At 41.3% G+C, this 22,663-nt stretch overlaps 1 protein-coding gene across 21 annotated transcripts in view; it reads left to right on the top strand.

The window, feature by feature from the left end:
* mycbp2 (MYC binding protein 2) overlaps positions 1–22,663 on the top strand; it is a 62,615-nt gene that overhangs the window by 22,055 nt on the left and 17,897 nt on the right. For 9 of the 21 annotated variants that reach the window (XM_063497255.1, XM_063497259.1, XM_063497257.1 and 6 more), the window contains exons 17-55: positions 1,309–1,419; positions 1,797–1,901; positions 3,629–3,748; positions 3,880–3,961; positions 4,208–4,325; positions 4,489–4,847; positions 4,988–5,160; positions 6,684–6,809; positions 7,001–7,128; positions 7,343–7,434; positions 7,556–7,690; positions 7,821–7,904; positions 8,016–8,112; positions 8,198–8,390; positions 8,662–8,936; positions 9,076–9,297; positions 9,470–9,661; positions 10,744–10,950; positions 11,070–11,207; positions 11,691–11,869; positions 11,955–12,097; positions 12,187–12,287; positions 12,386–12,604; positions 12,708–12,930; positions 14,014–14,132; positions 14,267–14,354; positions 14,433–14,482; positions 14,610–14,782; positions 14,940–15,084; positions 15,203–15,409; positions 16,390–16,445; positions 16,518–16,633; positions 16,774–16,871; positions 17,909–18,025; positions 18,640–18,780; positions 19,989–20,066; positions 20,922–21,146; positions 22,098–22,230; positions 22,328–22,453. In XM_063497255.1, the coding sequence (XP_063353325.1) occupies positions 1,309–1,419; positions 1,797–1,901; positions 3,629–3,748; positions 3,880–3,961; positions 4,208–4,325; positions 4,489–4,847; positions 4,988–5,160; positions 6,684–6,809; positions 7,001–7,128; positions 7,343–7,434; positions 7,556–7,690; positions 7,821–7,904; positions 8,016–8,112; positions 8,198–8,390; positions 8,662–8,936; positions 9,076–9,297; positions 9,470–9,661; positions 10,744–10,950; positions 11,070–11,207; positions 11,691–11,869; positions 11,955–12,097; positions 12,187–12,287; positions 12,386–12,604; positions 12,708–12,930; positions 14,014–14,132; positions 14,267–14,354; positions 14,433–14,482; positions 14,610–14,782; positions 14,940–15,084; positions 15,203–15,409; positions 16,390–16,445; positions 16,518–16,633; positions 16,774–16,871; positions 17,909–18,025; positions 18,640–18,780; positions 19,989–20,066; positions 20,922–21,146; positions 22,098–22,230; positions 22,328–22,453 (5,694 nt within the window). The remainder of the gene's footprint in view (positions 1–1,308; positions 1,420–1,796; positions 1,902–3,628; positions 3,749–3,879; positions 3,962–4,207; positions 4,326–4,488; positions 4,848–4,987; positions 5,161–6,683; positions 6,810–7,000; positions 7,129–7,342; positions 7,435–7,555; positions 7,691–7,820; positions 7,905–8,015; positions 8,113–8,197; positions 8,391–8,661; positions 8,937–9,075; positions 9,298–9,469; positions 9,662–10,743; positions 10,951–11,069; positions 11,208–11,690; positions 11,870–11,954; positions 12,098–12,186; positions 12,288–12,385; positions 12,605–12,707; positions 12,931–14,013; positions 14,133–14,266; positions 14,355–14,432; positions 14,483–14,609; positions 14,783–14,939; positions 15,085–15,202; positions 15,410–16,389; positions 16,446–16,517; positions 16,634–16,773; positions 16,872–17,908; positions 18,026–18,639; positions 18,781–19,988; positions 20,067–20,921; positions 21,147–22,097; positions 22,231–22,327; positions 22,454–22,663) is intronic. The other 12 variants (XM_063497260.1, XM_063497275.1, XM_063497277.1 and 9 more) reach the window with 10 other exon arrangements.

The raw sequence follows: 22,663 nt of genomic DNA on the forward strand, positions 1-22,663 counted from the left end.
TTGTTCTTTAGCAAAGTTTAATCTTGTAGTTTTTTGGCCAAACAGCAAGGAGCTTGTTGTTTTTATTTTTTCTCTACTTTGACACCATCCATAGAGCCTGATGTTATGCAGTGTCCTCGCATTGTTCGTTTTCTCTCTTGATGACCAGAGTTACAATCCATAGTGTCCACTCTCAGTGGATGACCACTGCTTCTTCTCATTAGTGATATTATGGCTTTGGTTTAGCTGCTGTCATCAGTCTTCCTGTATTGTGCAGTAGCTTTATTTATTTATTTGTTTTTTAATGCTTCTGGTTACTTTTCGAGTAATAATGCAAACACAGATAAAGCCCATAAATCCCAAACTGGGAAAGATCCAGCGTTCACAGGTCTGTGTATTTTGATGATTATGCAGCTGGGTTTAGTGGACATCACAAGTGTACTCAGTTTTGTTGTTGTTGTTTCTACTTTAGGATCAGTACTAATAAAGCCGTTCCTTTTGGTTTTTAAGAGAGGAAGCACTCTATTTGCCAACTTAGAAATAGTGCTATTTATAATTTGATATACATTTAAATAACTTGAGATAAAAGTGATTGATGTGTAGTCACTTCTGTTCTGTTCATTCTATATCCATAGTACCAAGTCTGAGCCATTTTAATAAGAAGGTAATCAAAGAGTACAAATCGGTCATAGATTAAAACGCAGATAAATGGGAATCCTGCTTTAATCACATTATCTCCAAATCTGTGCAAAGTATGAAATCAGATAGATTGTCCATCATTAAACAACTCCCCATCTTAAAGGTCAAGGAAATGTAAAACAACTGGAGTGCTACTTGCGCTGGTTGTTGCGCCTTCATGAAAATATGCTCTTCTTTTATCCTTTATGCTCTGTCCTTCATGCAGTATATCCATCTTGGCTTAAACACCACCTGCATTGTTTACATTTCACTTAAAGCTGCAAAGACTGACAAATCATATGCATGTTAAAATCTTAATGCATATATATGATGTGACCGTAGCAGCTATATGTTTAGCTGTACATACCTGAGAAAGATTGTCCAGGGCTTAATGTAAGCATTGTATGCTAAGCTTATGAAGGCATGGTGCTTATGCTACATGTCATAATGTTTGTTGCATTTGCTTGAATACATTGCGCACTTGTCACTCATCCTTGGTTATAATCCTTGTGTCGTGCAGTCATTGCTTCTCCATCATGTCTCTCCATCATTCATTGATGTGTGTCTTGTTTTGTTCCGCCCTGCTTTGCCTTCCCTCCTCCTCCTGCATCCTGTCTGGGCTGGCTGTATCTGCGGCCTTTTTGTTTTCAGCTGTGCCTGTCCCTCCCCCTCCAGGAGTCAACATCGAGGAGCACATTCAGATCCGCCAGGAGGAGAAACGACAGAGGATCAATCGCCGGCATAGGTTGGAGGAGGGAAGAGGTATGATTCAGAGCTAGGGGACTAACTTTAATGAAGAAGTGGTTTTTTTTTTTTGGGATGTAGAAAGGACACATTCCTGTGATAGACATTTCAACATAGGAGAGACTATGGAGATGGATGTAACAAATAGGCTTAACTGTATGTCCATCCTTTAAAAAATAAATAAATAAAAAATCAAGTTTCAGGTTACTTACAGGTGCTGTTGTGAGCTTGGGTGTCGTGCCTTGGTGACTTCCCCCTTGCTTGTGTCTCTCTACTTTTATTTTTTATTTTTTACATTTTTTAGCATATGTGTATGGTTGTGGTGTAGTATTATCATGTGTTGTTTCCCATTTGTGAGCATTGTGCATGCATGTGAAAGTTTCTTTCTCCCCCAGGCCCCCTTGTTTTCCCCGGTCCCATTTTTATGAACCAGCGTGAGCAGGCCCTAGCCAGAATAAGACCCCTTCAGGCACTAAGGCATAAACGGGACAAGCACAAAGGTACTACGGTCTTCACTAACTCAACGGGTGCAGAGACACCCCTTTGACTTATCTCCCAATCTGGCTGTCCCGCCCACCTCCTCTCACTCTTTGAAGGCAGGACTCTTGTATCTTCACCAGGTCTCACAGTACCAAAACATGTAGCCAGCTGGAAACGAGGGCTCACTGAGATGCACTGGGGAAAAGCAGCCGTGGTGTATTTAGATTGCGTTAAACACCTAAGAGGCTGATTATTTGAATTCAATTATTTTCTTTTGATTTTTATTATTTAAACATAGAAAAAGGATTGAGGTCCAATGAAGATTTGGTCTTCTAATTTCTTTTCGGGTTTATGAAGTTTTCATCAGCGGAGTACGATGCAGTTAGTAAGACAAAGGTAGAAAGCTATGTCATTGCCTAACTGGATTTACCGTCACCCCCATAGCAAATAGATAAAACTACTGCATTACAAGCAGAGATACTGGGGAGAGTAAGCTTTGACAGTTGACAAGTCTGACACATTTTAAATGTGAAACATTTCGTGGAAATGGCTTTGATGTGTCATCTTAACATAAAGCTTTGTTTGGACACTCATTGTTTGGACACTCAAGTGTTGAAATTGTTAAGACATTGATCAAATCAGTAGAATATGGCCCTATATTTGTAGGTTTTTTTGTGGGTTTTTAATTATTTTTTTTATTTTTATTTTTTGAATAAAACATCTCTTTCCTTTGGAAAAACAACTGGTGGATATGAAGATGGATCCTTGCTTCTTCTTTTTCCCCCCCTCGTCTAACCAGCATAATCCTGGAGGACAGAGAACATAATATAATGTGACTGTTAAATACCTGTTGAACCCCCTTTTTTTTTTTCTTTCTTTCTTTTTTTTTTTTTTAAAGAAAAATCTCATTTGGCTACAAAAATGTCAAATATATCACTTTTTGTGCAGATGTAAAGCAAAAAATTATGATGATATGTGCCATCTAAAGACATAAGAAGCATAACTTGTTCTAGTGTCCCACTGGCACTAATCACTCAGTGGTTTTTGAGTCTGTTTTGCTTTGATGTTTGATGTGCATTTGTAAGTGTAGGTCATTTAGGTTGCATCTAATAAGCATTTTTCTTCATGGTTTTCACAGGCATTATGATAGTGCCTGGTTTTGACCTCCAAAACTGCTTTCATGTGCTTAAGATGTCATTTTAGGAGCACTTCTGTTTATTCTCTAATATTAAGTGTAGTGACAATGAACTAATTTCTTAACCCTTCTAATGTTTGGGCCATGAGCCAGTCAATATTTATTTTGGTCCAAAAAAACAAGAATCCAGAATATATTCTCAGTCACTGTATTCACTGTAATGCATGGCACTCCTCTATCCCAACCTCCTCCTCTCACACACCACAGCTGTGACCTCCTGCAGGGCTCAGAGTAAACCAGACTTCCTGTTAACTCATAAGAGACAAAAAAAACCTCAATTTTTTTTTTCAAAACTGTTGGCAAGCTATAACAGAACTGGTTATCAAAAGCCTTTGTTATGACGGTGTGTCACTCCTTGCTTTGTTTCTCAGCACGTTTTTTTCCCTTTTCTCCCCCCCTTTTTTTTTTTTTTTTTTTTTAAACCTCTTTTCCCTCCAGCTCTGTTTTTTCGAGGATTGTGCAGAGGCTTCCACCTCAGCGGTCTAAAGCTGCTACTAAACTTCACTCTCTGTTCTGTGCTCAAATGTGCTGACTTCAGTGTTTGCCTTATAGATGGTAGCAGTGAGCGTGGGGAGAAGGATGCTAGCAAAATTACAACCTACCCCCCGGGGGCTGTGAGATTTGACTGTGAACTGCGAGCGGTTCAGGTCAGCTGCGGTTTTCACCACTCAGGTGGGTAATTTTCCCTCATAGCAATCACTAGGTTAGATTTGCCTTGATAATTCTAGAAGTTGTTTAAAGCAACTAGTAAGAGTACGGGAATATTAAAGTAATAACGTGACAGTCGTCATGTTGATTTACAGTGGTGCTTATGGAGAATGGAGATGTCTACACGTTTGGGTATGGTCAGCACGGGCAGCTCGGACATGGGGACGTCAACTCCAGGTATTCTTGTCAGATGACCTTGTTTTTTCTTTAATGTGATAGATGTATGTTCAAGTTAAAGTAATTATTTGTTAGCCATAGAATAGTTTCTGTAATTATCCCTGTATATTCTAGTATTATTTAAACATTAAATAATTATAGCTGAACAGACAAATGTCATGGGTATTAAGAGGGAAAACTACATTACAATCATACATTAACTGCAGTTTTGTGGACACACAAATTCATTTAATTTTTCCCTGCTAGGGGCTCTCCAACTCTGGTGCAGGCTCTTCCTGGTCCGAGTGTGCAGGTGACAGCAGGCAGTAACCACACAGCTGTTCTCCTCGTGGATGGGCAGGTCTTCACATTTGGCAGCTTCTCGGTGAGTAAACAGAATCTATTGCAATTCTACCGTAATGCAAAAGTAATCTTTTAAATGTAACAAATGTAACCTTTGCTTTGATCTGTCATGATTGCTTTTGCAAGGGCTGCAGATTTCTTTTGCACTTTGTTTCTGAAACTTAACACTCTCCTTGCTTTTTCAGAAAGGGCAGCTTGGTCGGCCGATCCTGGACATGCCCTACTGGAATGCCAAGCCATCTCCTATGCCCAATATCGGTGCCAAATATGGACGAAAAGCTACATGGATCGGAGCCAGTGGGGACCAGACATTCTTGCGGATCGATGAGGCTCTTATCAACTCCCATGTCCTAGCTACTTCAGAGATCTTTGCCAGCAAACACATCATTGGCCTTGTGCCCTCCTCCGTGTCTGAGCCACCACCATTTAAATGCTTGCTTATCAACAAAATGGATGGAAGCTGCAGAACCTTCAATGACTCTGAGCAGGAGGACCTGCAAGGATTTGGCCTGTGTCTGGACCCAGTGTATGATGTTATATGGAGGTCAGTGTGAGGTCTATGCTTATGTTAGTCAAGGGATAAGCTGGATTCCATCTCAACTCTTTGTTGCACTTTCAGTAGTACAGAAATATTTCTAATTCCTTGCATGTTTAATCCCTGTCATTATTTCCTCCTGCTTCTAGGTTCTTGCCAGCCACCAGAGAGATGTGGTGTTACAATGCAGTGATAGCTGATGCCAGGATGCCCTCTGCAACAGATCTGCAGGCTCGCTGTAGCATCCTTAGTCCAGAGCTTGCATTACCATCAGGATCACACGCAACCACCACTCGCTCTCATGGAGCCCTACACATCCTTGGTAATCCTTTACGCTAGGCATTTACAGTGTCAAATTGCTTATGGGCCTTATGATCTTTTTGTAATGACCTTTTATTAAATCATTGACTTAACTTCTCTGATGGGGCTTTAGCTTAGTCTGTGTAGCTCCTGGGTGTTTCAAATTTTAGCTGCTGTTAATTCAGCAATATTATCCAATGTGAAAGACTGGTTGTTAAGAAATTGGACTTAATTTTATGCTTTTATAGAAATGTATTCTGTATATAACTGCAGGAATCCCATTAGGATGTTAAGTAGGGCTGGGCGATATGGCCTCAAATTCATATCGCGATATAATTTGAAGCATGTGCGATAACGATATATATCACGATATATTCTTTTCTTCTGTATAACGTATTTTCCACACTATAAGGCACACTTAAAATCCTTAAATTTTCTCAAAAATCGAGAGTGTGCCGTATGTATGAATTCTGGTTGTGCTCACTGACCTTGAACCGATTTTGGCGTGTAGAAATCTGTTAAAAAATGTTTTAGTACAACTTTGGTAAGCCTGCTGATGGACTGCTTGATGGATTGTCAGAGCATTACGGCTGCCGTAGTGAGGAGTAATCTGGGTCCAAAACTCCGTCCTTTTCAGGCCCCAAAGTCAAACGAACACTGAGAGTTAAAAACAGTCTAAATTATTTCATCTTTAATTAAATCATCAGCGTTGCTGCTTTATTGGGTCTAACAATTAAGTTTAACATCCATGCATCCATGAAAACAGAATTTATTAAATTTAACGGAGTTAGAAGTTAACTGGAAGTTAGCTCGCTAGTTTATACCTGAACATTTCATACCATTTTTCTGACTGAGAGATTTTTGAAACTAATTAAAACGTACAGCTCTGCTACCACTTCCAACATAAATGAAGACAGAAAACTAAACAGCAGTGGCGTTTGCAGGGTTACCGAAGTTGGACTACCTGGTATATAATGTTGTGCTACGTGATTGCTAGCGACACAGCTATGTTAGCATAACATTAGCACAGTGAAGCTGGAGGATGAACGGCAACTTTTTTTCCACTCGATAAAAGTTAACGTGAGGGATTCTGGTGGTTAGGGACAAATGCAATCGCATAGCAGGATGCTATACACGGGCCAAACTTCAGTCAGGAGAACATAATTTACTGATGATAATGGTTGTAGCCGCTGTGATACTTTCTACCAAAACAGGCGCAGCTTGATGACATCATCAACATGCGCTGTCGCGATAGAGCGATATAGTCAAAATCTCTATCGTTGGCCAAATCTATATCGTTTCTATCGTATATCGTTTATATCGCCCACCCCTAATGTTAAGTTATTTTTCTGGCTTTTTGGGTTTTTTTTTTTTCTTTTTATGAGTGAACTCTTTCATGGGAGACTATAGTATCACCTTTTAATCAGTTCAAGAGAAAACTGATTTGACCTCAGTCAAACAAATGATGTGATTGCAAGAATGCTATGACCACTCTTGTTGATTGTCATTTATTAGTAAGATGAATTATGTTTTTTTTCCACTTAGGTTGCTTGGATACACTGGCTGCCATGCAGGAACTGAAAATGGGTGTAGCCAGCGCTGAGGAAGAAACCCAGGCAGTGATGAAGGTCTACTCCAAGGAGGACTACAGTGTTGTGAACCGCTTTGAGAGTTAGTTCTTGTTCATAAGTAATGACTAAAAGAGACAGGACTTGCACTGACTGATTGAATTGATCTCATCAATATATCAAACTAGGCAGCTGCTTAATCTGTAACATTCAGTGAGGAAAAAATGCCATGGAAAGTCAGTGATCATCTTTGTGACCTTCATAGCTTGACTGTTCCCTTATGCGATGTTGCAGGTCACGGTGGTGGTTGGGGTTACTCGGCCCACTCTGTGGAGGCCATCCGTTTCTGTGCCGACGCAGACATCCTGCTGGGTGGGCTGGGCCTGTTTGGGGGACGAGGGGAGTACACTGCCAAAATCAAGGTGTGCAGTCCCTTGAAATATTTTTACAAAAAATTGCTTTAATTGCATGGATGTGCAAGTTATTGAAAACCATAAGTCAAAACAAGGTTACGTAGGATTTTGAAATTAATACCATAGGTGTATCTTATAGGGGTCTAAGGGTTAGTACGGGCAGTATTTATTTTATTTTTTTTTAATTTATATAATATATTAATCAATTTCTGTTGTTGTGCAGCTGTTTGAGCTTGGCCCTGATGGTGGTGACCATGAGACAGACGGTGATCTGCTGGCTGAGACTGATGTACTCGCTTATGACTGTGCTGCCAGGTATAGTTAATGTATTTGTGTGTATTTTTTGAAAGTGGTTTTAGTCTTGTGGCCATTTCAGTAAAGAAATCGTTGCAGAATCATTTTAAATGGCTGTAACTGATGGTGATCTTATTTTTAGGGAGAAATATGCAATGATGTTTGATGAGCCGGTGCTGCTGCAGCTTGGCTGGTGGTATGTGGCGTGGGCCAGAGTGTCTGGTCCCAGCAGTGACTGCGGCTCCCATGGGCAGGCTACCATCACCACTGATGATGGGTAAAACTGATTTACAGTCACCATGATAAATCAGTAGAGCTGATGGTTTATTTTTCTATTTGTTACATTCTTTTACATTGCTCATGTTGATTTTTCATGTGTCATGATTTGTGTTTTTTCTCCCATTTAGTGTGGTCTTTCAGTTCAAAAGCTCAAAGAAGTCAAATAATGGCACAGATGTCAACGCAGGTCAGATACCTCAGCTGCTTTACAGGCAAGTACTCGCATTTTGTTAAAAGTGGTGTATGTTTTTTGGGGGGTTTGTTTTATTTTTGGTGCCTGTCCAATAAATAAGCTTTATTCTCTTTTCATATTTTAACGTTAGGCTTCCTTCAAATGATGGCAATGCATCTAAAGGCAAACAGCAAACCAGTGAACCAGTCCATATCCTTAAACGCTCATTTGCTCGTACAGTCTCAGTGGTGAGTACTGTCCAAGTGTCTCTGTGTAAGTTATGTAACAGGTCACTTAAAAAAAATTGAACAATGCTGTGTCATCTCGTTGTAGGAGTGTTTTGAGTCTTTGCTGAGTATCCTTCACTGGAGCTGGACCACCTTGGTTTTGGGTGTGGAGGAACTGCGAGGGCTGAAGGGTTTCCAGTACACAGCCACCCTGCTCGACCTTGAGAGACTGCGCTTTGTTGGCACATGCTGCCTCCGCCTGCTCAGGGTCTACATCTGTGAGATTTTTCCCATTGCAGGTAGGAACACAAAGCACTTTATCACTGACAGCATGATGACTGATGGATGACGTCAAAGTCTTTCTTTGCAACAACAAAAGAGTCTTATTCAAACTGTTACTATACATTAAACAAATGATATATAGTTTGTACATAGATTTATATTTATAAAACAATTAAAAAGTTAGAAGACAATCAGTGATTGTGATATTTTTCTTTCTTAAAAAGTGCATTTTAGTTAAACTATGCGTCTTCTGATTACATCTCTTCTTTTCCCATGTTTGATTTCTAGCCAGCACCAAGGCTGTGGTGGAGGAGTCGAGCAAGCTGGCAGAGTGCGTAGGAAAGACACGCAGTCTGCTGAAGAAGATCCTGTCAGAAGGCATGGACAACTGCCTGACCAAGCTGGACAATGACCCACAAGGCTACTTGTCTCAGCCTCTTACTTTGCTGGAAGCTGTGCTGCAGGAGTGCCACAACACCTTCACCGCCTGCTTCCACTCCTTCTATCCAACCCCGGCTCTGCAGTGGGCCTGCCTGTGTGATCTGCTCAACTGCCTGGACCAAGTATGATGATTTCATACAGCTTGTTATCACATTAAAAAAAATCTGTTAGTTTTAGATGACATTTTACTGTACTTTCATTATGAAGGCTTAAAGAGGGGGGAAAAATCTGACCTTCACCATTATTTTTGCTGTATTTCAGGATATCGCTGAGGCTAATTTCCGTACATCCAGCAGCCGTCTCCTGGCAGCCGTAATGTCAGCTCTGTGTAACACATCGGTCAAGCTGACATCCATCCTGCCCATTGCTTATGATGGGGAGGTGCTGCTGCGTTCACTGGTCAAACAAGTAAGCACAGAGAATGACTCGGCCCTTGCTCACCGCTTCCCCCTGCTGGTGGCCCATATGGAGAAGCTCAGCCATGTGAGTTGGCACTGCGTTAATGTTTAGTTGTTTATAGATACAGTCAGTGGACCAGAACATGTTGAGATAACTACATTTGATCACCATCACATTCTCATCCAAATATCTAGATGGCCTATAAAAGAAATCAAAACAGTCATATTAAGTTAGTAATATTGTGTCCACCTTTTAGACGGAGGAGAACCTGATGGGCATGACCAGTTTCCGGGAAGTACTAGAGAAGATGCTGGTGATTGTGGTGCTGCCTGTGAGGAAGAGTTTGAGGAGGGAGGTTGAACTGTTCTCACCACATTTGGTCTCCAACACCTGTGGCCTGCTGGCCTCCATCGTTTCTGAGCTCACCGCCTCTGCCCTGGGCTCTGAGGTAACTTAACGTGCTCTAGTAGCCATTCACCCATCCTCCCACTGTATGCCTGTATGTGGGGCCACTGTTTTGGCTTTAAGCTTTGGTCCTTGTGTGCTCTTGCAAAGCCCCGCTCGCATTACCAGAAATTTCATCTGTACATGCTTATTGTTCTGTGCTTTGACAAAGCAACCTTTTTGATCACATTGATTTGTAGTTTTCAAAGGGCTTTGATTTGCATCCCAGTCACTACAGTTCAGCCAACGTTTGAAAAGAAATCTGTCACTCATGCATTTTCTCATTCTTTTTCTTTTGTCCTGTCTCGTGCCATATTCTTCATATTCTCAAGGCTCTATTGTTGTTGAAGTAATTCCTCTCAGTGACAGACACTGTGTCCTTACTGCAGCTTAAAAAAACACAGAGAGAGCTCAGAGCTTTTCTGTATTGTCTTTACAGCATGCTGAGTCATTAAGTGTGAGTGGCAGACATCTGTTGGCCTCCATCTTTCACACTCTACATTTAATTATCATCACACTCTCTTTTTATACTCATGTACTGCAGGCATGACTCTTTAGCTCTTGTTGCCATAGTAACGTTACTTGACAACTGCCCTCAACAACTACTTTTTTTCTTCTTTTTTTTTCTTTTTTTTTTTTACCCTCTCCCCCCAAGTCTGTTGTCACGGAAACTACTCTTCCTCCCCTGAGTACCTGGATAGGTCCCTCTGCAGCTGTGTCTGGTTCTCAGTAGTCACAGGCTGATATAAATAGTAGTTACCTAATGCATACCAAGCATGAAATGGTTTTATTTCACTTTCATTTATTTTTTTCTGTGAATGCCTTTTGTATGTTTTAGCAACCTTTAAATTATTTACCTTTTCCATCCATCATTTGCACAGTGTTTGCTTGAACTCTGGACATTTGGAGGGTTTTGGTCATTTTACACTTTATTATGAGTATTGCTACCTAGTGTATTGCTACCTAAAATCATGGATTGCGATTTTATATATTTAAAAAAAAAATAAAATTTAGTGTCTTTCTATTTCTCTTCAAGTGTCGTCAGGTGTGTTTGGCTATATTTTTTAGTATTTCATCCTTTATTAGGTTGATGGGCTGAACTCGCTCCACTCAGTGAAAGCATCTCCGAACCGCTTCACCAAAACAAGCCAGGGCCGCAGTTGGAACACAGGCAATGGCTCGCCGGATGCCATCTGTCTGACAGTGGATAAGCCAGGCGTTGTGCTTGTGGGTGTCTGCGTATATGGAGGAGGGGGCATCCATGAGTATGAGCTAGAGGTGCTGGCTGATGATGTAAGTGACTGAAGATTTATTTTTTTTTGTTTTTTGATTTGTTTTGTGGTGCTGCTGAACTAGTTTCCAGTCAGTTAATTATTTATTCTTGTGAATCTTTTTGTTCCCTCGACCTTCAGGCGCAGACAGAGCACCCAGGGGACTCTGCGCATTCTCACAGGTGGACATCTCTGGAGCTGGTGAAGGGCACATACAGCACTGACGATTCCCCCAGTGATATTGCTGAAATTCGCCTGGATAAGGCTGTGCCACTTAAGGTACATAAGCGGTATATGACCTGGTACATAAATGTGTTTGGCCCTAGTAACAAATTTCCTCTTTGTGACTGCTCTTTAGGGGGTGAATTTTTTTTAATATATATTGATCTGTTTAACTTATGGTTAGCTTTAGTATAATGTGATGTCTCCGAGGCTAATTAAAGTCATTAAACTAGACCTCTCAGCTGTGTTTCTGGCGTTAGTGCCTTTGAGTGTTTTTAAGGCAGATATCTGACAGATAATATGGCTTGTGGTGCAGCTAATTGTATTTGAAACATTAGCGTGATACGCCCATATACTCTAAAAAAGGCCTTTTGCTTGCCAAGCTAGCTGATAAATTGGCACTATATGCTCAAAAAAGAGATAAAGAGGTGTCAACATGCAAAATGCCAAACTCAAGAATTTAAAACGAAAGTACAGATTTTTATACACAGTCTATAGTTAAAAAGCAAATATTTATTTAATAAATTTACCGTGTTGCAGGAGGGGGTGAAGTATGCAGTGCGATTACGAAACTACGGTAGCCGGACGGCTAATGGGGACGGAGGGATGACCACAGTGCAGTGCTCCGATGGTGTGTCCTTCACCTTCAGCACCTGCAGCTTGAGTAGCAATGGGACCAACCAGACCAGAGGACAGATCCCACAGATTCTCTATTACAGGTATGCATAAAGCTAGCATCTTCTAATTGCTTGTATCAAAAGTTGTTTTTGTTTTTTTTCTGACTTAAGTGTCTCATTGTTGAAGGAGTGAGTATGATGGGGACCTTCAGTCTCAGCTGCTGAGCAAAGCCAATGAGGAAGACAAAAACTGTAGCAGAGCTCTGTCTGTGGTCAGTGCTGTGGTTAGAGCTGCAAAGGATCTCCTTCACAGGGCATTTGCTGTTGATGGTAAGCACAGCAAATTTTACACAGCTATTATAAAAGCATTGGTTGCTTGTATCTCGGCCTTTCTTCATTTTGTCCTTTCTTGTCTCCAGTGGATGATATTCCTGAGCTTTTAAGCTCTTCTAGCCTGTTCTCTATGCTCCTGCCCCTCATCCTGGCCTACATAGGCCCCGTGGCTGCATCTGTACCAAAGGTATGAGTTCACACTCAGATGGTTTACCTGCCTTCTTAAAATACCACATTTCTCTCTGGTGTAGCACTGCGGCTAACTGCTTGTTCTTTCACATCCAGGCTGCTGTTGAGGTGTTTGGTTTGGTTCAAGAGCTGCTGCCCGCCGTCTCTGCCCTGAACCAAAAATACGCCCCACCCACCTTTAACCCAAACCAATCCACAGACAGCACTACTGGCAACCAGCCTGAACAGGGCCTCTCCGCTTGTACCACCTCTAACCATTATGCAGTAATTGAGAGTGACCACCCTTACAAGCAAGCTGGGGTTACTCAGTACAGGGTAAGGCATCTCTTGCCATGCTTACTAGCTTTAAAATGTGTTAAGAGAAAATTCTAGAATTTTAAGTTGCAACTGATTTCCCTTGTGCTTCACCATGCTTCAGGTATCATTCCCGGACTGCGTCCGCTGGACCACCATTGAGTTTGATCCACAGTGTGGCACTGCACAGCCAGAGGATGTCCTGCGTCTGCTAATCCCAAGCCGAACACTCCACTTGTCTAACCTGGGTGCCAAACCCTTGATCCACGACACCATCAACACCTGGACTGAGCTCAAAAAGTTCTCAGGCTCAACAGGCTGGCCAACCACTGTCCTCGTGCTGCCAGGTGAAAACAGACAAGCAAACCAGCTTAACACCCCCCCCCCCCCCCCAAACAAAACTGCAGGATAGCAAGTTGACATTTATTGGACAATAAGCTACAACAGTGTTATTGAATCCCAATAAACCCCAATGTTTCTAAACCAAGAGACTTAGAAAAGCCAATATACACTAGTGGAGTCAAGGGGAAATGACCACCGCATTTTGGTTAACCTTAGGGTGTAATACAGAAATGTACAATAGGCACAGATGTTTATATAACATATAAATAGTGTTATTATTTATATTACAATTATTAGTACCTTTTGGTAGACACAACCTTTGACAGCTTTTGTTTCCTAATCTTATTTCATTTTAACATATTTAAAGCAAGTTTGGCTGATGAATGATGTAAAAAATTGAAACTGGTCAGATTGTATATGACCAATATTTTTTTCATTTAACAAAACTAAAGCAATCAGTTATGAACATTATTGAATTAGTAACAAAAGTTATGCATCTGTCCTTTATGACTGGCATAATATTTCATCGCCAGTGACCTTTGTTCAAAACTCATGTGGTGTATCAGCCTCTGCACTACTGTGGTATTATTCTTTGCAGGATTATTATATTTCTGCCATAAGTCTTTAGTGGTTAATGAACTTCCTCAAGGCAGCGGAGGGAAATATTGCCCTGGGTGGTGCGTTACTTTCGACAGAAGGGAACTCCGGGCTGGAAGACACCTAAAAAAACTTGTATACCACGGCGGCCACAGAGGCAGAGACAATGCATATTCTGTAGGAGCACCAGTATTCTTTGTTTACTGTGAGAGCTCTAGCAGCATTTTTAATGAAATCTGTTGTGTACTTAAGTATGAGCTCTGAGTAGTGACAACATTCTTAATCCAACATATGTTCATGCGTGCCAGCTGCAGCTCGTTGATGATAATTGTTGGCATCCTTTGTGTACTTTATTCTACTTAATGATGCTTCACTGAGCCACCTGCCACAGCAGGCAGCCATTAGTTTACCAATTATTGTTTTTACAGAGCTCTGCCTAACGGTCTCGTGTTAGATGCATTACTGTGTATTTCTGCTCTATCTGTTTCCAGGAAATGAAGTGCTCTTTTCACTTGAAACGGCCTCAGATTATGTGAAAGATGAGAAAGCCTGCTTCTACGGCTTTAAGTGTGTGGCTGTGGGATATGAATTCAACCCCGGTCCTGATGAGGTACAGATGCTCTTCAGTGAATTGTGCCACCCACTGGCTTTCTGTGTCCTGAGCCTGCAGTTTTACAGCACTTTGTATGCCATCTGTAAAAAAAGTAATAAATACCTTTCTGACAGATGTTTTGTAAATTTCAGGGTATTATCCAACTGGAGAAGGAGTTGGCCTACCTGGGTAGTGTGTGTGCTGCGGCTCTTATGAAGAAAGACTTGGCCCTTCCTATAGGTACAGAAAAAAGTAAAATCAGTGAATTTGAGGCAGGCTTTTGCATAACTCATATAATCATGATTCAATCTTTTATAGGCAATGAGTTGGAGGAAGATCTTGAGATTCTTGAGGAAGCCTCTCTTCAGGTATATCGTCTTTTAAGTTAAATAAATGATCAGGGAAGGTTTAAGTAAAAAAAAAAAAAAAAGAAGCTATCTCTCCTAAGTGCTCAACTTTCCATCTTAACTTTCAAAACATTTTGTTGCCACTCAGGTGTGTAAGGCCCACTCAGGGATCCTTGGGAAGGGTCTGGCCTTGTCTCACTCTCCCACCATCCTGGAGGCCCTTGAGGGGAATCTACCCTTGCACATCCAGACCAATGAGCACTCCTTCCTTGAGGACTTCATCACCTGTGTGCAGAATTCAAGTGGGGGACGTCTGGCTAGGTATGTTTCCATCCTTGGATGAGACAGCAAAATTCAAAATTAATGAAAATTACCTTAGAAGAGCAAAATAATATTCATATTGAATTTCAATTCTTTGAAATAAATAATAGTTGGGCTGTTACTACATATTCTTTCCCTCTTTGTTTGACCAATGCAGATGGCTACAGCCAGACTCTTACGCAGATCCTCAGAAGACATCCCTGATTCTGAACAAAGATGATATTCGCTGTGGGTGGCCAACCACTGTGGTGGTTCAGACCAAAGACCAGTATGGGGATGTAGTGCATGTTCCTAACATGAAGGTCAGGAAAACTCTCTTAAAACAAAGAAGAAACAATTATGTAATTGTGTCTCAAGTGCCAAACCTACAAAAGTAGTTTACTGAATTTGTCGGTCACTGTGTTTATGTTTTGTTTGTAGGTGGAGGTGAAGGCTGTACCTGTTTCACAGAAAAAGTCAGTGCAACCAGAAAATGTGAAGAAGTTGCAGCGACTACCTGGAAGCTGTTCCCCTTCTTCCTCTGGACCCGACCTAACCTTTGGAGGTTTGCCAGTGCCCAAGTTGGAAGCCACCTATGAGCCCATGATTGTGAAAGAGGCTCGGTACATTGCTATTACCATGATGAAGGTCAGCATCGTGTAACTGGGGCGCCACTCGCTACCTCACCTGTGTATATTAGCCTGTTGCAGATTCTGTAGCTCAAGTTGGAGCTGGGTGGTTAGATTCTTAAATACAACATTTAACATTTGGTAACATTAAATAATAAATATTTAAAAAACAGAGCTTCGTTAGAAATGGCTAAAGAAGAATATAGCAATATACATCTGCCAGTGAGTACAGATGTAAGCTGAAAAGAAAAAATGAAAAAACGTTCCACATAAATGTGTATAAATGGATGCGTATGGCCTGTAGCTTGAAGACTATAAAAGCTCCATGTTATTCTAATCCATTTACTGTGTATGAGAATGAGAGAAGTGTGTTACAGGGCTTAGAAATTTTTCCACCAAGTGGTTCAGATTAGAGTAGCATTGACAGACTTTTACTGAAGGACGGTTTCTGTGTATCTGAGGAGGATAAAAAAAGTCAAAAATGAATGGCTTACCTTGGGAGTGACAGCCTTTTAGTTTGCTGTATAAAACATTCAAAAAGCCAGTTGTGTGTTTTTGTTGCATGGTAGTAATGGAAAAAAGTGCTCCTTTGCCATCAATCAGAGGCTAGTCACAAGGCTGGTGTTCATGCTCTCCAGCTTATGATGTACTTAAATGGAAAGCCTGTTTCAGTAGCCCAATTATGTCACTTTGAAGGAAGCTAAAGCCAAGCTCACTGACAACTACACAAGCTGAATTAAAATTACAGTGTGCTACTTTTTCTTTCAGTTGCTGTAGCGTAATCCATTAATGAATATCTGATTGGTGCCCTGTCTTTCAATTAACCAAACAGCAGTTACACTAAGTGTAAAAGAGGAAAAAAAGGCAAATTGTTGAACCCATCATGAGTTTGTATCATAGATGGGGAATGTGACTTGACTTAAAAAAAAAAAAAAGGGGGGGGGGGGGCAAACTAGTGTATTTGCTGTTGCTCTTACATTACATCTGTGTCTGTTTTAGGCATATGAAAACTACTCCTTTGAAGAGCTGCGCTTTGCTTCCCCCACCCCAAAGAGGTAAGACAGTGCAGAAAAAAGAACAGACTTTCCACGGAGACGCAGTCTACTTATTGTTCATTGCCCACACAGACCCAGCGAGAATATGCTCATCCGTGCCAACACTGATGGAACCTACAGTGCCAATTGGACTCCAGGAGCAGTTGGCCTCTATACGATCCACGTCACCATTGATGGCATTGAAATAGGTAATTCAGTCTAAACGCACGTTCAAAAAGCTGGTGCGTTCTCTTAAGTCTTTCCCCATAGAAGCATGAAATTTATATGGAGCAATAAATTTCTTGTGAATCTACAAAGTCGAGTTGTAAATCCTTTTTAAATCATTTAGATGCTGGTTTGGAGGTAGAAGTCAAAGACCCTCCCAAAGGCATGATACCACCTGGGACTCAGATGGTCAAGCCAAAAGCTGAGCCTCAGCCTAGCAAGGTGAGTTTTTCTTTCAGTTGACCAACTAGGACATGAACATGAACAAACACGTTGACATTCACCATGCCTGTTGTCATCCAGCAAATGCAACTCAACAGAGATGGCAACAGGATTTCCTGCCAACACCAAATTCTAACGGATTGAACCAGCTGCTTTATGCAGTATGTTGACATCAGTTTCATCAGAAACACAGAGATCCTTTTTGACCTTTTGAAAAGTTTTTCTTTTTTTCTTTTTTTTTTGTTAGTATTTCAGTTCATACTGAGAATTTTATATGACCTCTGTGTAGCTTTTGGCTGTTTGCACCTCCTCGTTTGGTTTGCTCTGCTGACTAACGATTTGCTGGTTCATAGGAAGCAATGGACCTCAGTCCAGTCCAAGATATTTGGGTCACAAAGTAAACGAGCGAATAAATCCAACTCTTTTACAATGACACGGTAGATTTCGGTGTGATGTCCTTTCTTTTGTGATGCCTCTAACTAGATGAAGACAAACATTAAGATTGAGCACTGTGAGTCTGGTTGTTAGGTTCTATCGTGCATGTATACAGACTGTGTACGTTGACGAGTGCTTAATATGGTGTAGGAACTGGAAATTGCTTCAGATGCAGAAATTGCATCTACCTGATGTTATGCACGTTGGGGTCATCATCATTTTGTGGCCTTTTGAGTTTTGAAATCCATAATGGGGGAAACAAGCAACAATGTGTGCCTTTTTCAATCACTTGTGTATACTCCTTTTGGATATGTTTTAAAAGTTTTGTTTTGGTTTTTTTTTCTTCATGCATCAGTGTAGATAACACACAACAAACTTCATAACAGGTGCTAATGAAATGAAGCTCCTTAAGATTGGTCATCTTTTGCTGTGTGTATGCTTGTACTTGGAAGCGGGCTTTGTCTGGATTAAAGCATGCGATCTATCACTGTCAACTGCTTTCTCCTTTTTCTTTTCCTACTGCTCTTATTGACTTTATTTTTCTCCTTTCTGTTCTTTACCCCTGCCGCTCACGGTCTCCATCTCCCCTCTGCTTCTCTCAGGTCCGCAAATTTGTATCCAAGGACAGCGCAGGCCTGCGTGTGCGTAGTCACCCCTCCCTGCAGAGTGAACAGATAGGCATAGTGCATGTCAATGGCACCATCACTTTCATTGACGAGGTAATTGACTTTAGACCAGGCAGAAGACCGTAATATATAGTATTCTATGTGGAACACCAGAGTCCACTTTTGTTCTGTTTCTGTGTTTCTTCTTGTTTGAATCAATAAGAGCCGACTCATAATTATTGTAAAATCTAGAGGTTTTTTTCTAGATTAAAGTAATTTTGAGTCTTTTTACATGATTTCTGTAGTTTCTTTGTAATTACCTCTTTCAATAATGATTACTACCTCATAAATTTGTTGCTCTTTATGTTGCTTATTGCTCTTGCAAGGCACTCTGAGGCTCCGTAAACAGCTTGAACACCATCCTCATAAATCCAAATGAGACAATGAATTCTTAAATTACTACGCACTTTATAACTGCAATGTAATTTGGCACGTATTGACTGTATTTGTCAGCCCTGCACAATATCTGCTCTCATCTTTTGGCGTTAGTACCGGAAACATTCATGTAATGTTTCACCTGCATCCTGCTTCACCATGAGCGTGGCGTTATGTAATTACTTTGGGCAGCCTCAGAGATGCCATGCGTATGTATGAGGGCAATCCCCTCCTACTTCCCTAGTAACAGGATGGCATGCCTTTGCTCTACTCTGTTGCTTGTTTTCCCTTAGATCCACAATGATGATGGTGTGTGGCTCAGGCTCAATGATGAAACTGTAAAGAAGTATGTTCCCAACATGAATGGGTACACTGAAGCCTGGTGCCTCTCTTTTAACCAGCACCTGGGCAGGAGCCTACTGGTCCCAGCCGACGTAAGTAGAAGGCGGCCTGCTGAGTAGCCTGTCTCCGTTTACGATTAGAGGCTCCTGCACTGTTTATTTTGGGGAAGAGCTCATCTGTGTTGTTTAATGATAATGGCTTTTCAAGGACTTACCTGGTTTTGTCCTTGAAGCATGGGTAAATCATCAGAGTATCTTATCAGAGTGTACCTGCTGGGGTGTTTCTTGTGCATGGAATATCTCGGTATGAAACTTTGACTAACACACTGTGCAAAGGAACAGCAGCTGGAGTGTGCATGCATTAACTCACGTTTGAAGGCAAAAGGTTTACTGTTACATGACCATCATGTGTTTAGCTGTGGACACTTGGCTCACGTGGTGAGGTAGTATATGTTTAGTGCATTAAAGTAAACCCCAATGCAGGGCCTGTCAGACAAGGAAAAATGTAGTGAAAGAGCACTTGTGTGCTGTTTGCCTTTGCTTATTCTGCACTGTTGAGTCTTCATTTACTCATCGCTTCTCACTCACAGTTCATAAAGAGTTGCTCACTGCAGCATGTGATGGCAAGGAGTTCCCCCCCACACATTTTGCTCCATGCCGCAAAAACCACCCTAAAAATGCCACTGACTCAAATGGGTAATTCAACTGGGTATAATTCAAGAAATTGATGCCGTTTTAAATGGGAATGTATCCAAAGATGGTGGTTTTCTGTCATGAAGCAGTCACTGGCCTGTGAAAGGTTTGAGTGGATAATTGTACCTCTACTTCTCTGTAACTCCACCTCTGCATTGGGATGCAGTGCTAGGAGGCTTCCATGTCTGGTCTCTGTCTGAACAGCATGACACACTACATCATCCAAATGGGGAATTTTTTTGGAAGTTTCTTCTCTATATGTCTTTATTTTTACATTTTTTTTTAAGTCATTTGGTCATGGATTTGGACATGATTGCAATAAGGTGTTGGGAGTGAATTTTCAGTGCCCCTGCAACATTTTTTTTTCTTTGTATGTTTTGTTTTGTTACTGCTTTTAATTCTGCACTCATTGGCTTATTTCAGTGCTCCACAACTAACTGGCCTGTCTGAATCTGTCTTCCTAACTTGACTTATCCTGGAAAATCCACAAGAGCCAAGAGCTTTTTTTTTTCTTCCAAAAAAATACACTAGAACCTCCCCTTTCCCGTTTTTCTCTCCTTTCTTGAGTCGTCTACTGTTTCTTGACTGTTTTACAATTTGTTGCTCAGAATGTCTTTAATGCTAGCCAAGGAGTCAGGGATATCGGCTTTTTGTCATGGACCCCCTTAACTATATTCCCACCACAGGTGAGTTGTGTGAAGGAGGGAACATAGTTTGACTACCCCATAGCCTATCGCCTGTTTCTTTTCTTGTATCCTCGAACCCCTTGTGACTTTGTAGTTGTCCCACAGTGTGAATTTGAGGTATAAGAGGTCAAACTGTATTTGCATGGTTGTCTGTACCGTGATAATACATCATATCGGTGGCTACTGAAGACTCTGCAGTGATCACATTTAGGATTAATAGTAATTGTTTGTATTAAAGCTTGTATGTTGCATGGAGATGAAGATAATAATGTTCAGACTGTTGCATGAGGTCTTGTTTGAAAGGCTTGCCATATCTAGTCCTGTTTCTGTGTGTGCCATAGCATGCCCCCCTTTAACTGAAAATGAGAGCATTTTATTTAAGTTGTTGGTTGTTTTTAACTGGATTACTAAAATGCTAAAGTGAGTGTTTGTCAATTCTTTGTGGGTGAACAGTGTATTTTTAATATCAGGGGCAAATTGCTGTATGATTTTTACTGTGACGACGGAGACACTTACTTCCTTTCCAGTTTCGTGCCAAGCTCAGCTTGCTGGCTGCTGTATGCAGCTTCATAGTTAGTGAACGGATAAGCGAGTTGCATCGGTTTTGTCACTGAACCGTTGGTTAAAAAAAAAAAAAAGCAAATATGCTATTTGAGACCTTAAAGATGGCACTTAATACACGTAAAGAGGGCTGAACTGCATGCTTTTTACAGCATTTCCCTGTGAGGCTGCTAAGTGCGTTTCACCTTCACATTTCTGGGCTTTGTAGTCTGAGCCCTGTGCTGGTCTTGAACATTTTTGCAGCCTATTTTATTGATGTACACTGACTCTAATCCATGCTCTTAACTCTTGCAGGAGGTCAGGGGCCAGTTGGAGGAGAACATAAAGGAGGTGAGCAGCTGCCCTTCCCACGAGGCCCCCATTCGGGTGCAGAACAGAGCAGGGCAGGGCGGCGGTCCGGGGCTTTATAAGGTAGTGAAGACCGGCCCCTCTGGTCACAACATCAGAAGCTGCCCAAACCTTAGGGGTATCCCCATTGGAATGTTAGTTCTTGGCAACAAGGTCAAGGCCATAGGCGAGGTACGCACTCACCCCAAATAATCAAATGTGTTTTCTGTGGCTGGAGCTCAATTATTCAGACTGCTTGGATCAAGCTATACTGATTTTTAGTAGATTTTGGCCTTCAAATGTAATCTCTCTTTCAAAGGGGAATACATGAGCTGCTTCTGGGTGTGTGTGTGTTCTCTATCTTTCTACCCATTGCTGTGGCAGCAACAATTTTCTGCTTGACTGACTAATTCCAGTTTGTCTATGAATCCACTGCAGTTTCAGGGTGTCACATTCAGCTGGCTTGAGGTCTCTCAGTGGAAGCCTAATCACAAAATGCTGGAGCCTTTCTGTGCCTTGACTGTATCTTTCCTGCTCTTGTAATGATTTTTGCCAATATAAGCACCTAAGTTATTTCTTGCCTGGCGATGTGGAGCCTCTCCTCTTTTGGTTATGACCTGTCATTGGCTGCGGTGGTGGTGTGTCATGCTGTTCAGTAGTTTCCTGAGCCTCTACTGGTGTGTGTGGATGTGGGAGATGCTGCCTGCACATACTAATACTTTCATCTGTTTGTGTGTTTTCTGTTTTGTTTTTTGAATTTCCAAAATGATAATATTTCAGGGAGTTGAGAAAACACAGCTTCATGCATTTACCTTTCAATAAACTAGCCCTTAGAGTAAGTTTTGTTTTTATTTTTTTTTTTTAAATTTCAGCTCATCAGTTTTGTCTAGCTGTGTCTGCTAATACACCAAATCAATTTATTGTGATCTGCTGCTCTATATTCTGTATGTGTCAATCAGATGGGATGAATACTTGCATGTCAGTGATCTTGCGTAGAACCTTTTTGTATGTGGTGGATACGGTGGTTGTAGGGTGGGTGAATAAGAAAATTGACTGTAGCTGATTTTGAAAGTGGATTTAAATCTGCTGTTTGTGCGTGTGTGTATGTATGAGCATGGATAAATAGTGTTGCTTATGTATCAGGTGGTCAACTCAGAGGGAACCTGGGTACAGCTGGATAAGAACAGTGTAGTGGAGTTCTGTGAGAGTGATGAAGGAGAGGCCTGGTCACTGGCCAGAGACCGTGGTGGAAACCAATACCTTCGCCACGATGATGGTAGGTGGCGTGGCTGATTAAACAGTTTCTAACCCAGATTTAAGCCCTCCTAATGCCAGATTATGATGAAACAATATTATTAAATTGACTTTTTCAGAGCAAGCATTGCTTGAGCATGGGAACCAGACCCCGCCACCCAGCCCTTTCTCTGTGCAGGCCTTCAATAGAGCCTCAACTTCAAATGGAGCACAGGGCTTTGACTATGGCATCTCCAACAACAAAGGTAAGGTCAGCTTGGAGTAGAGTTAACTTTACAAAAATGCATCATGTGCAGATCACCGTTCCAAGATATAGATTCTCTTTGCTTCCTTTTCTTGTTTATCTTGTACTTTATTGTAACAAAGGCATCAGGACTTTTACTTGCTCTTCTCACTAAAATCCTTTCAAATAAACCATTACTCACCAAACGCCACTCTTTGCGTATAAAAATGAA

This window comes from Pelmatolapia mariae, linkage group LG16_19 (genome assembly GCF_036321145.2).
Source record: "Pelmatolapia mariae isolate MD_Pm_ZW linkage group LG16_19, Pm_UMD_F_2, whole genome shotgun sequence".
NCBI classification, from domain to species: Eukaryota; Metazoa; Chordata; class Actinopteri; order Cichliformes; family Cichlidae; genus Pelmatolapia; species Pelmatolapia mariae.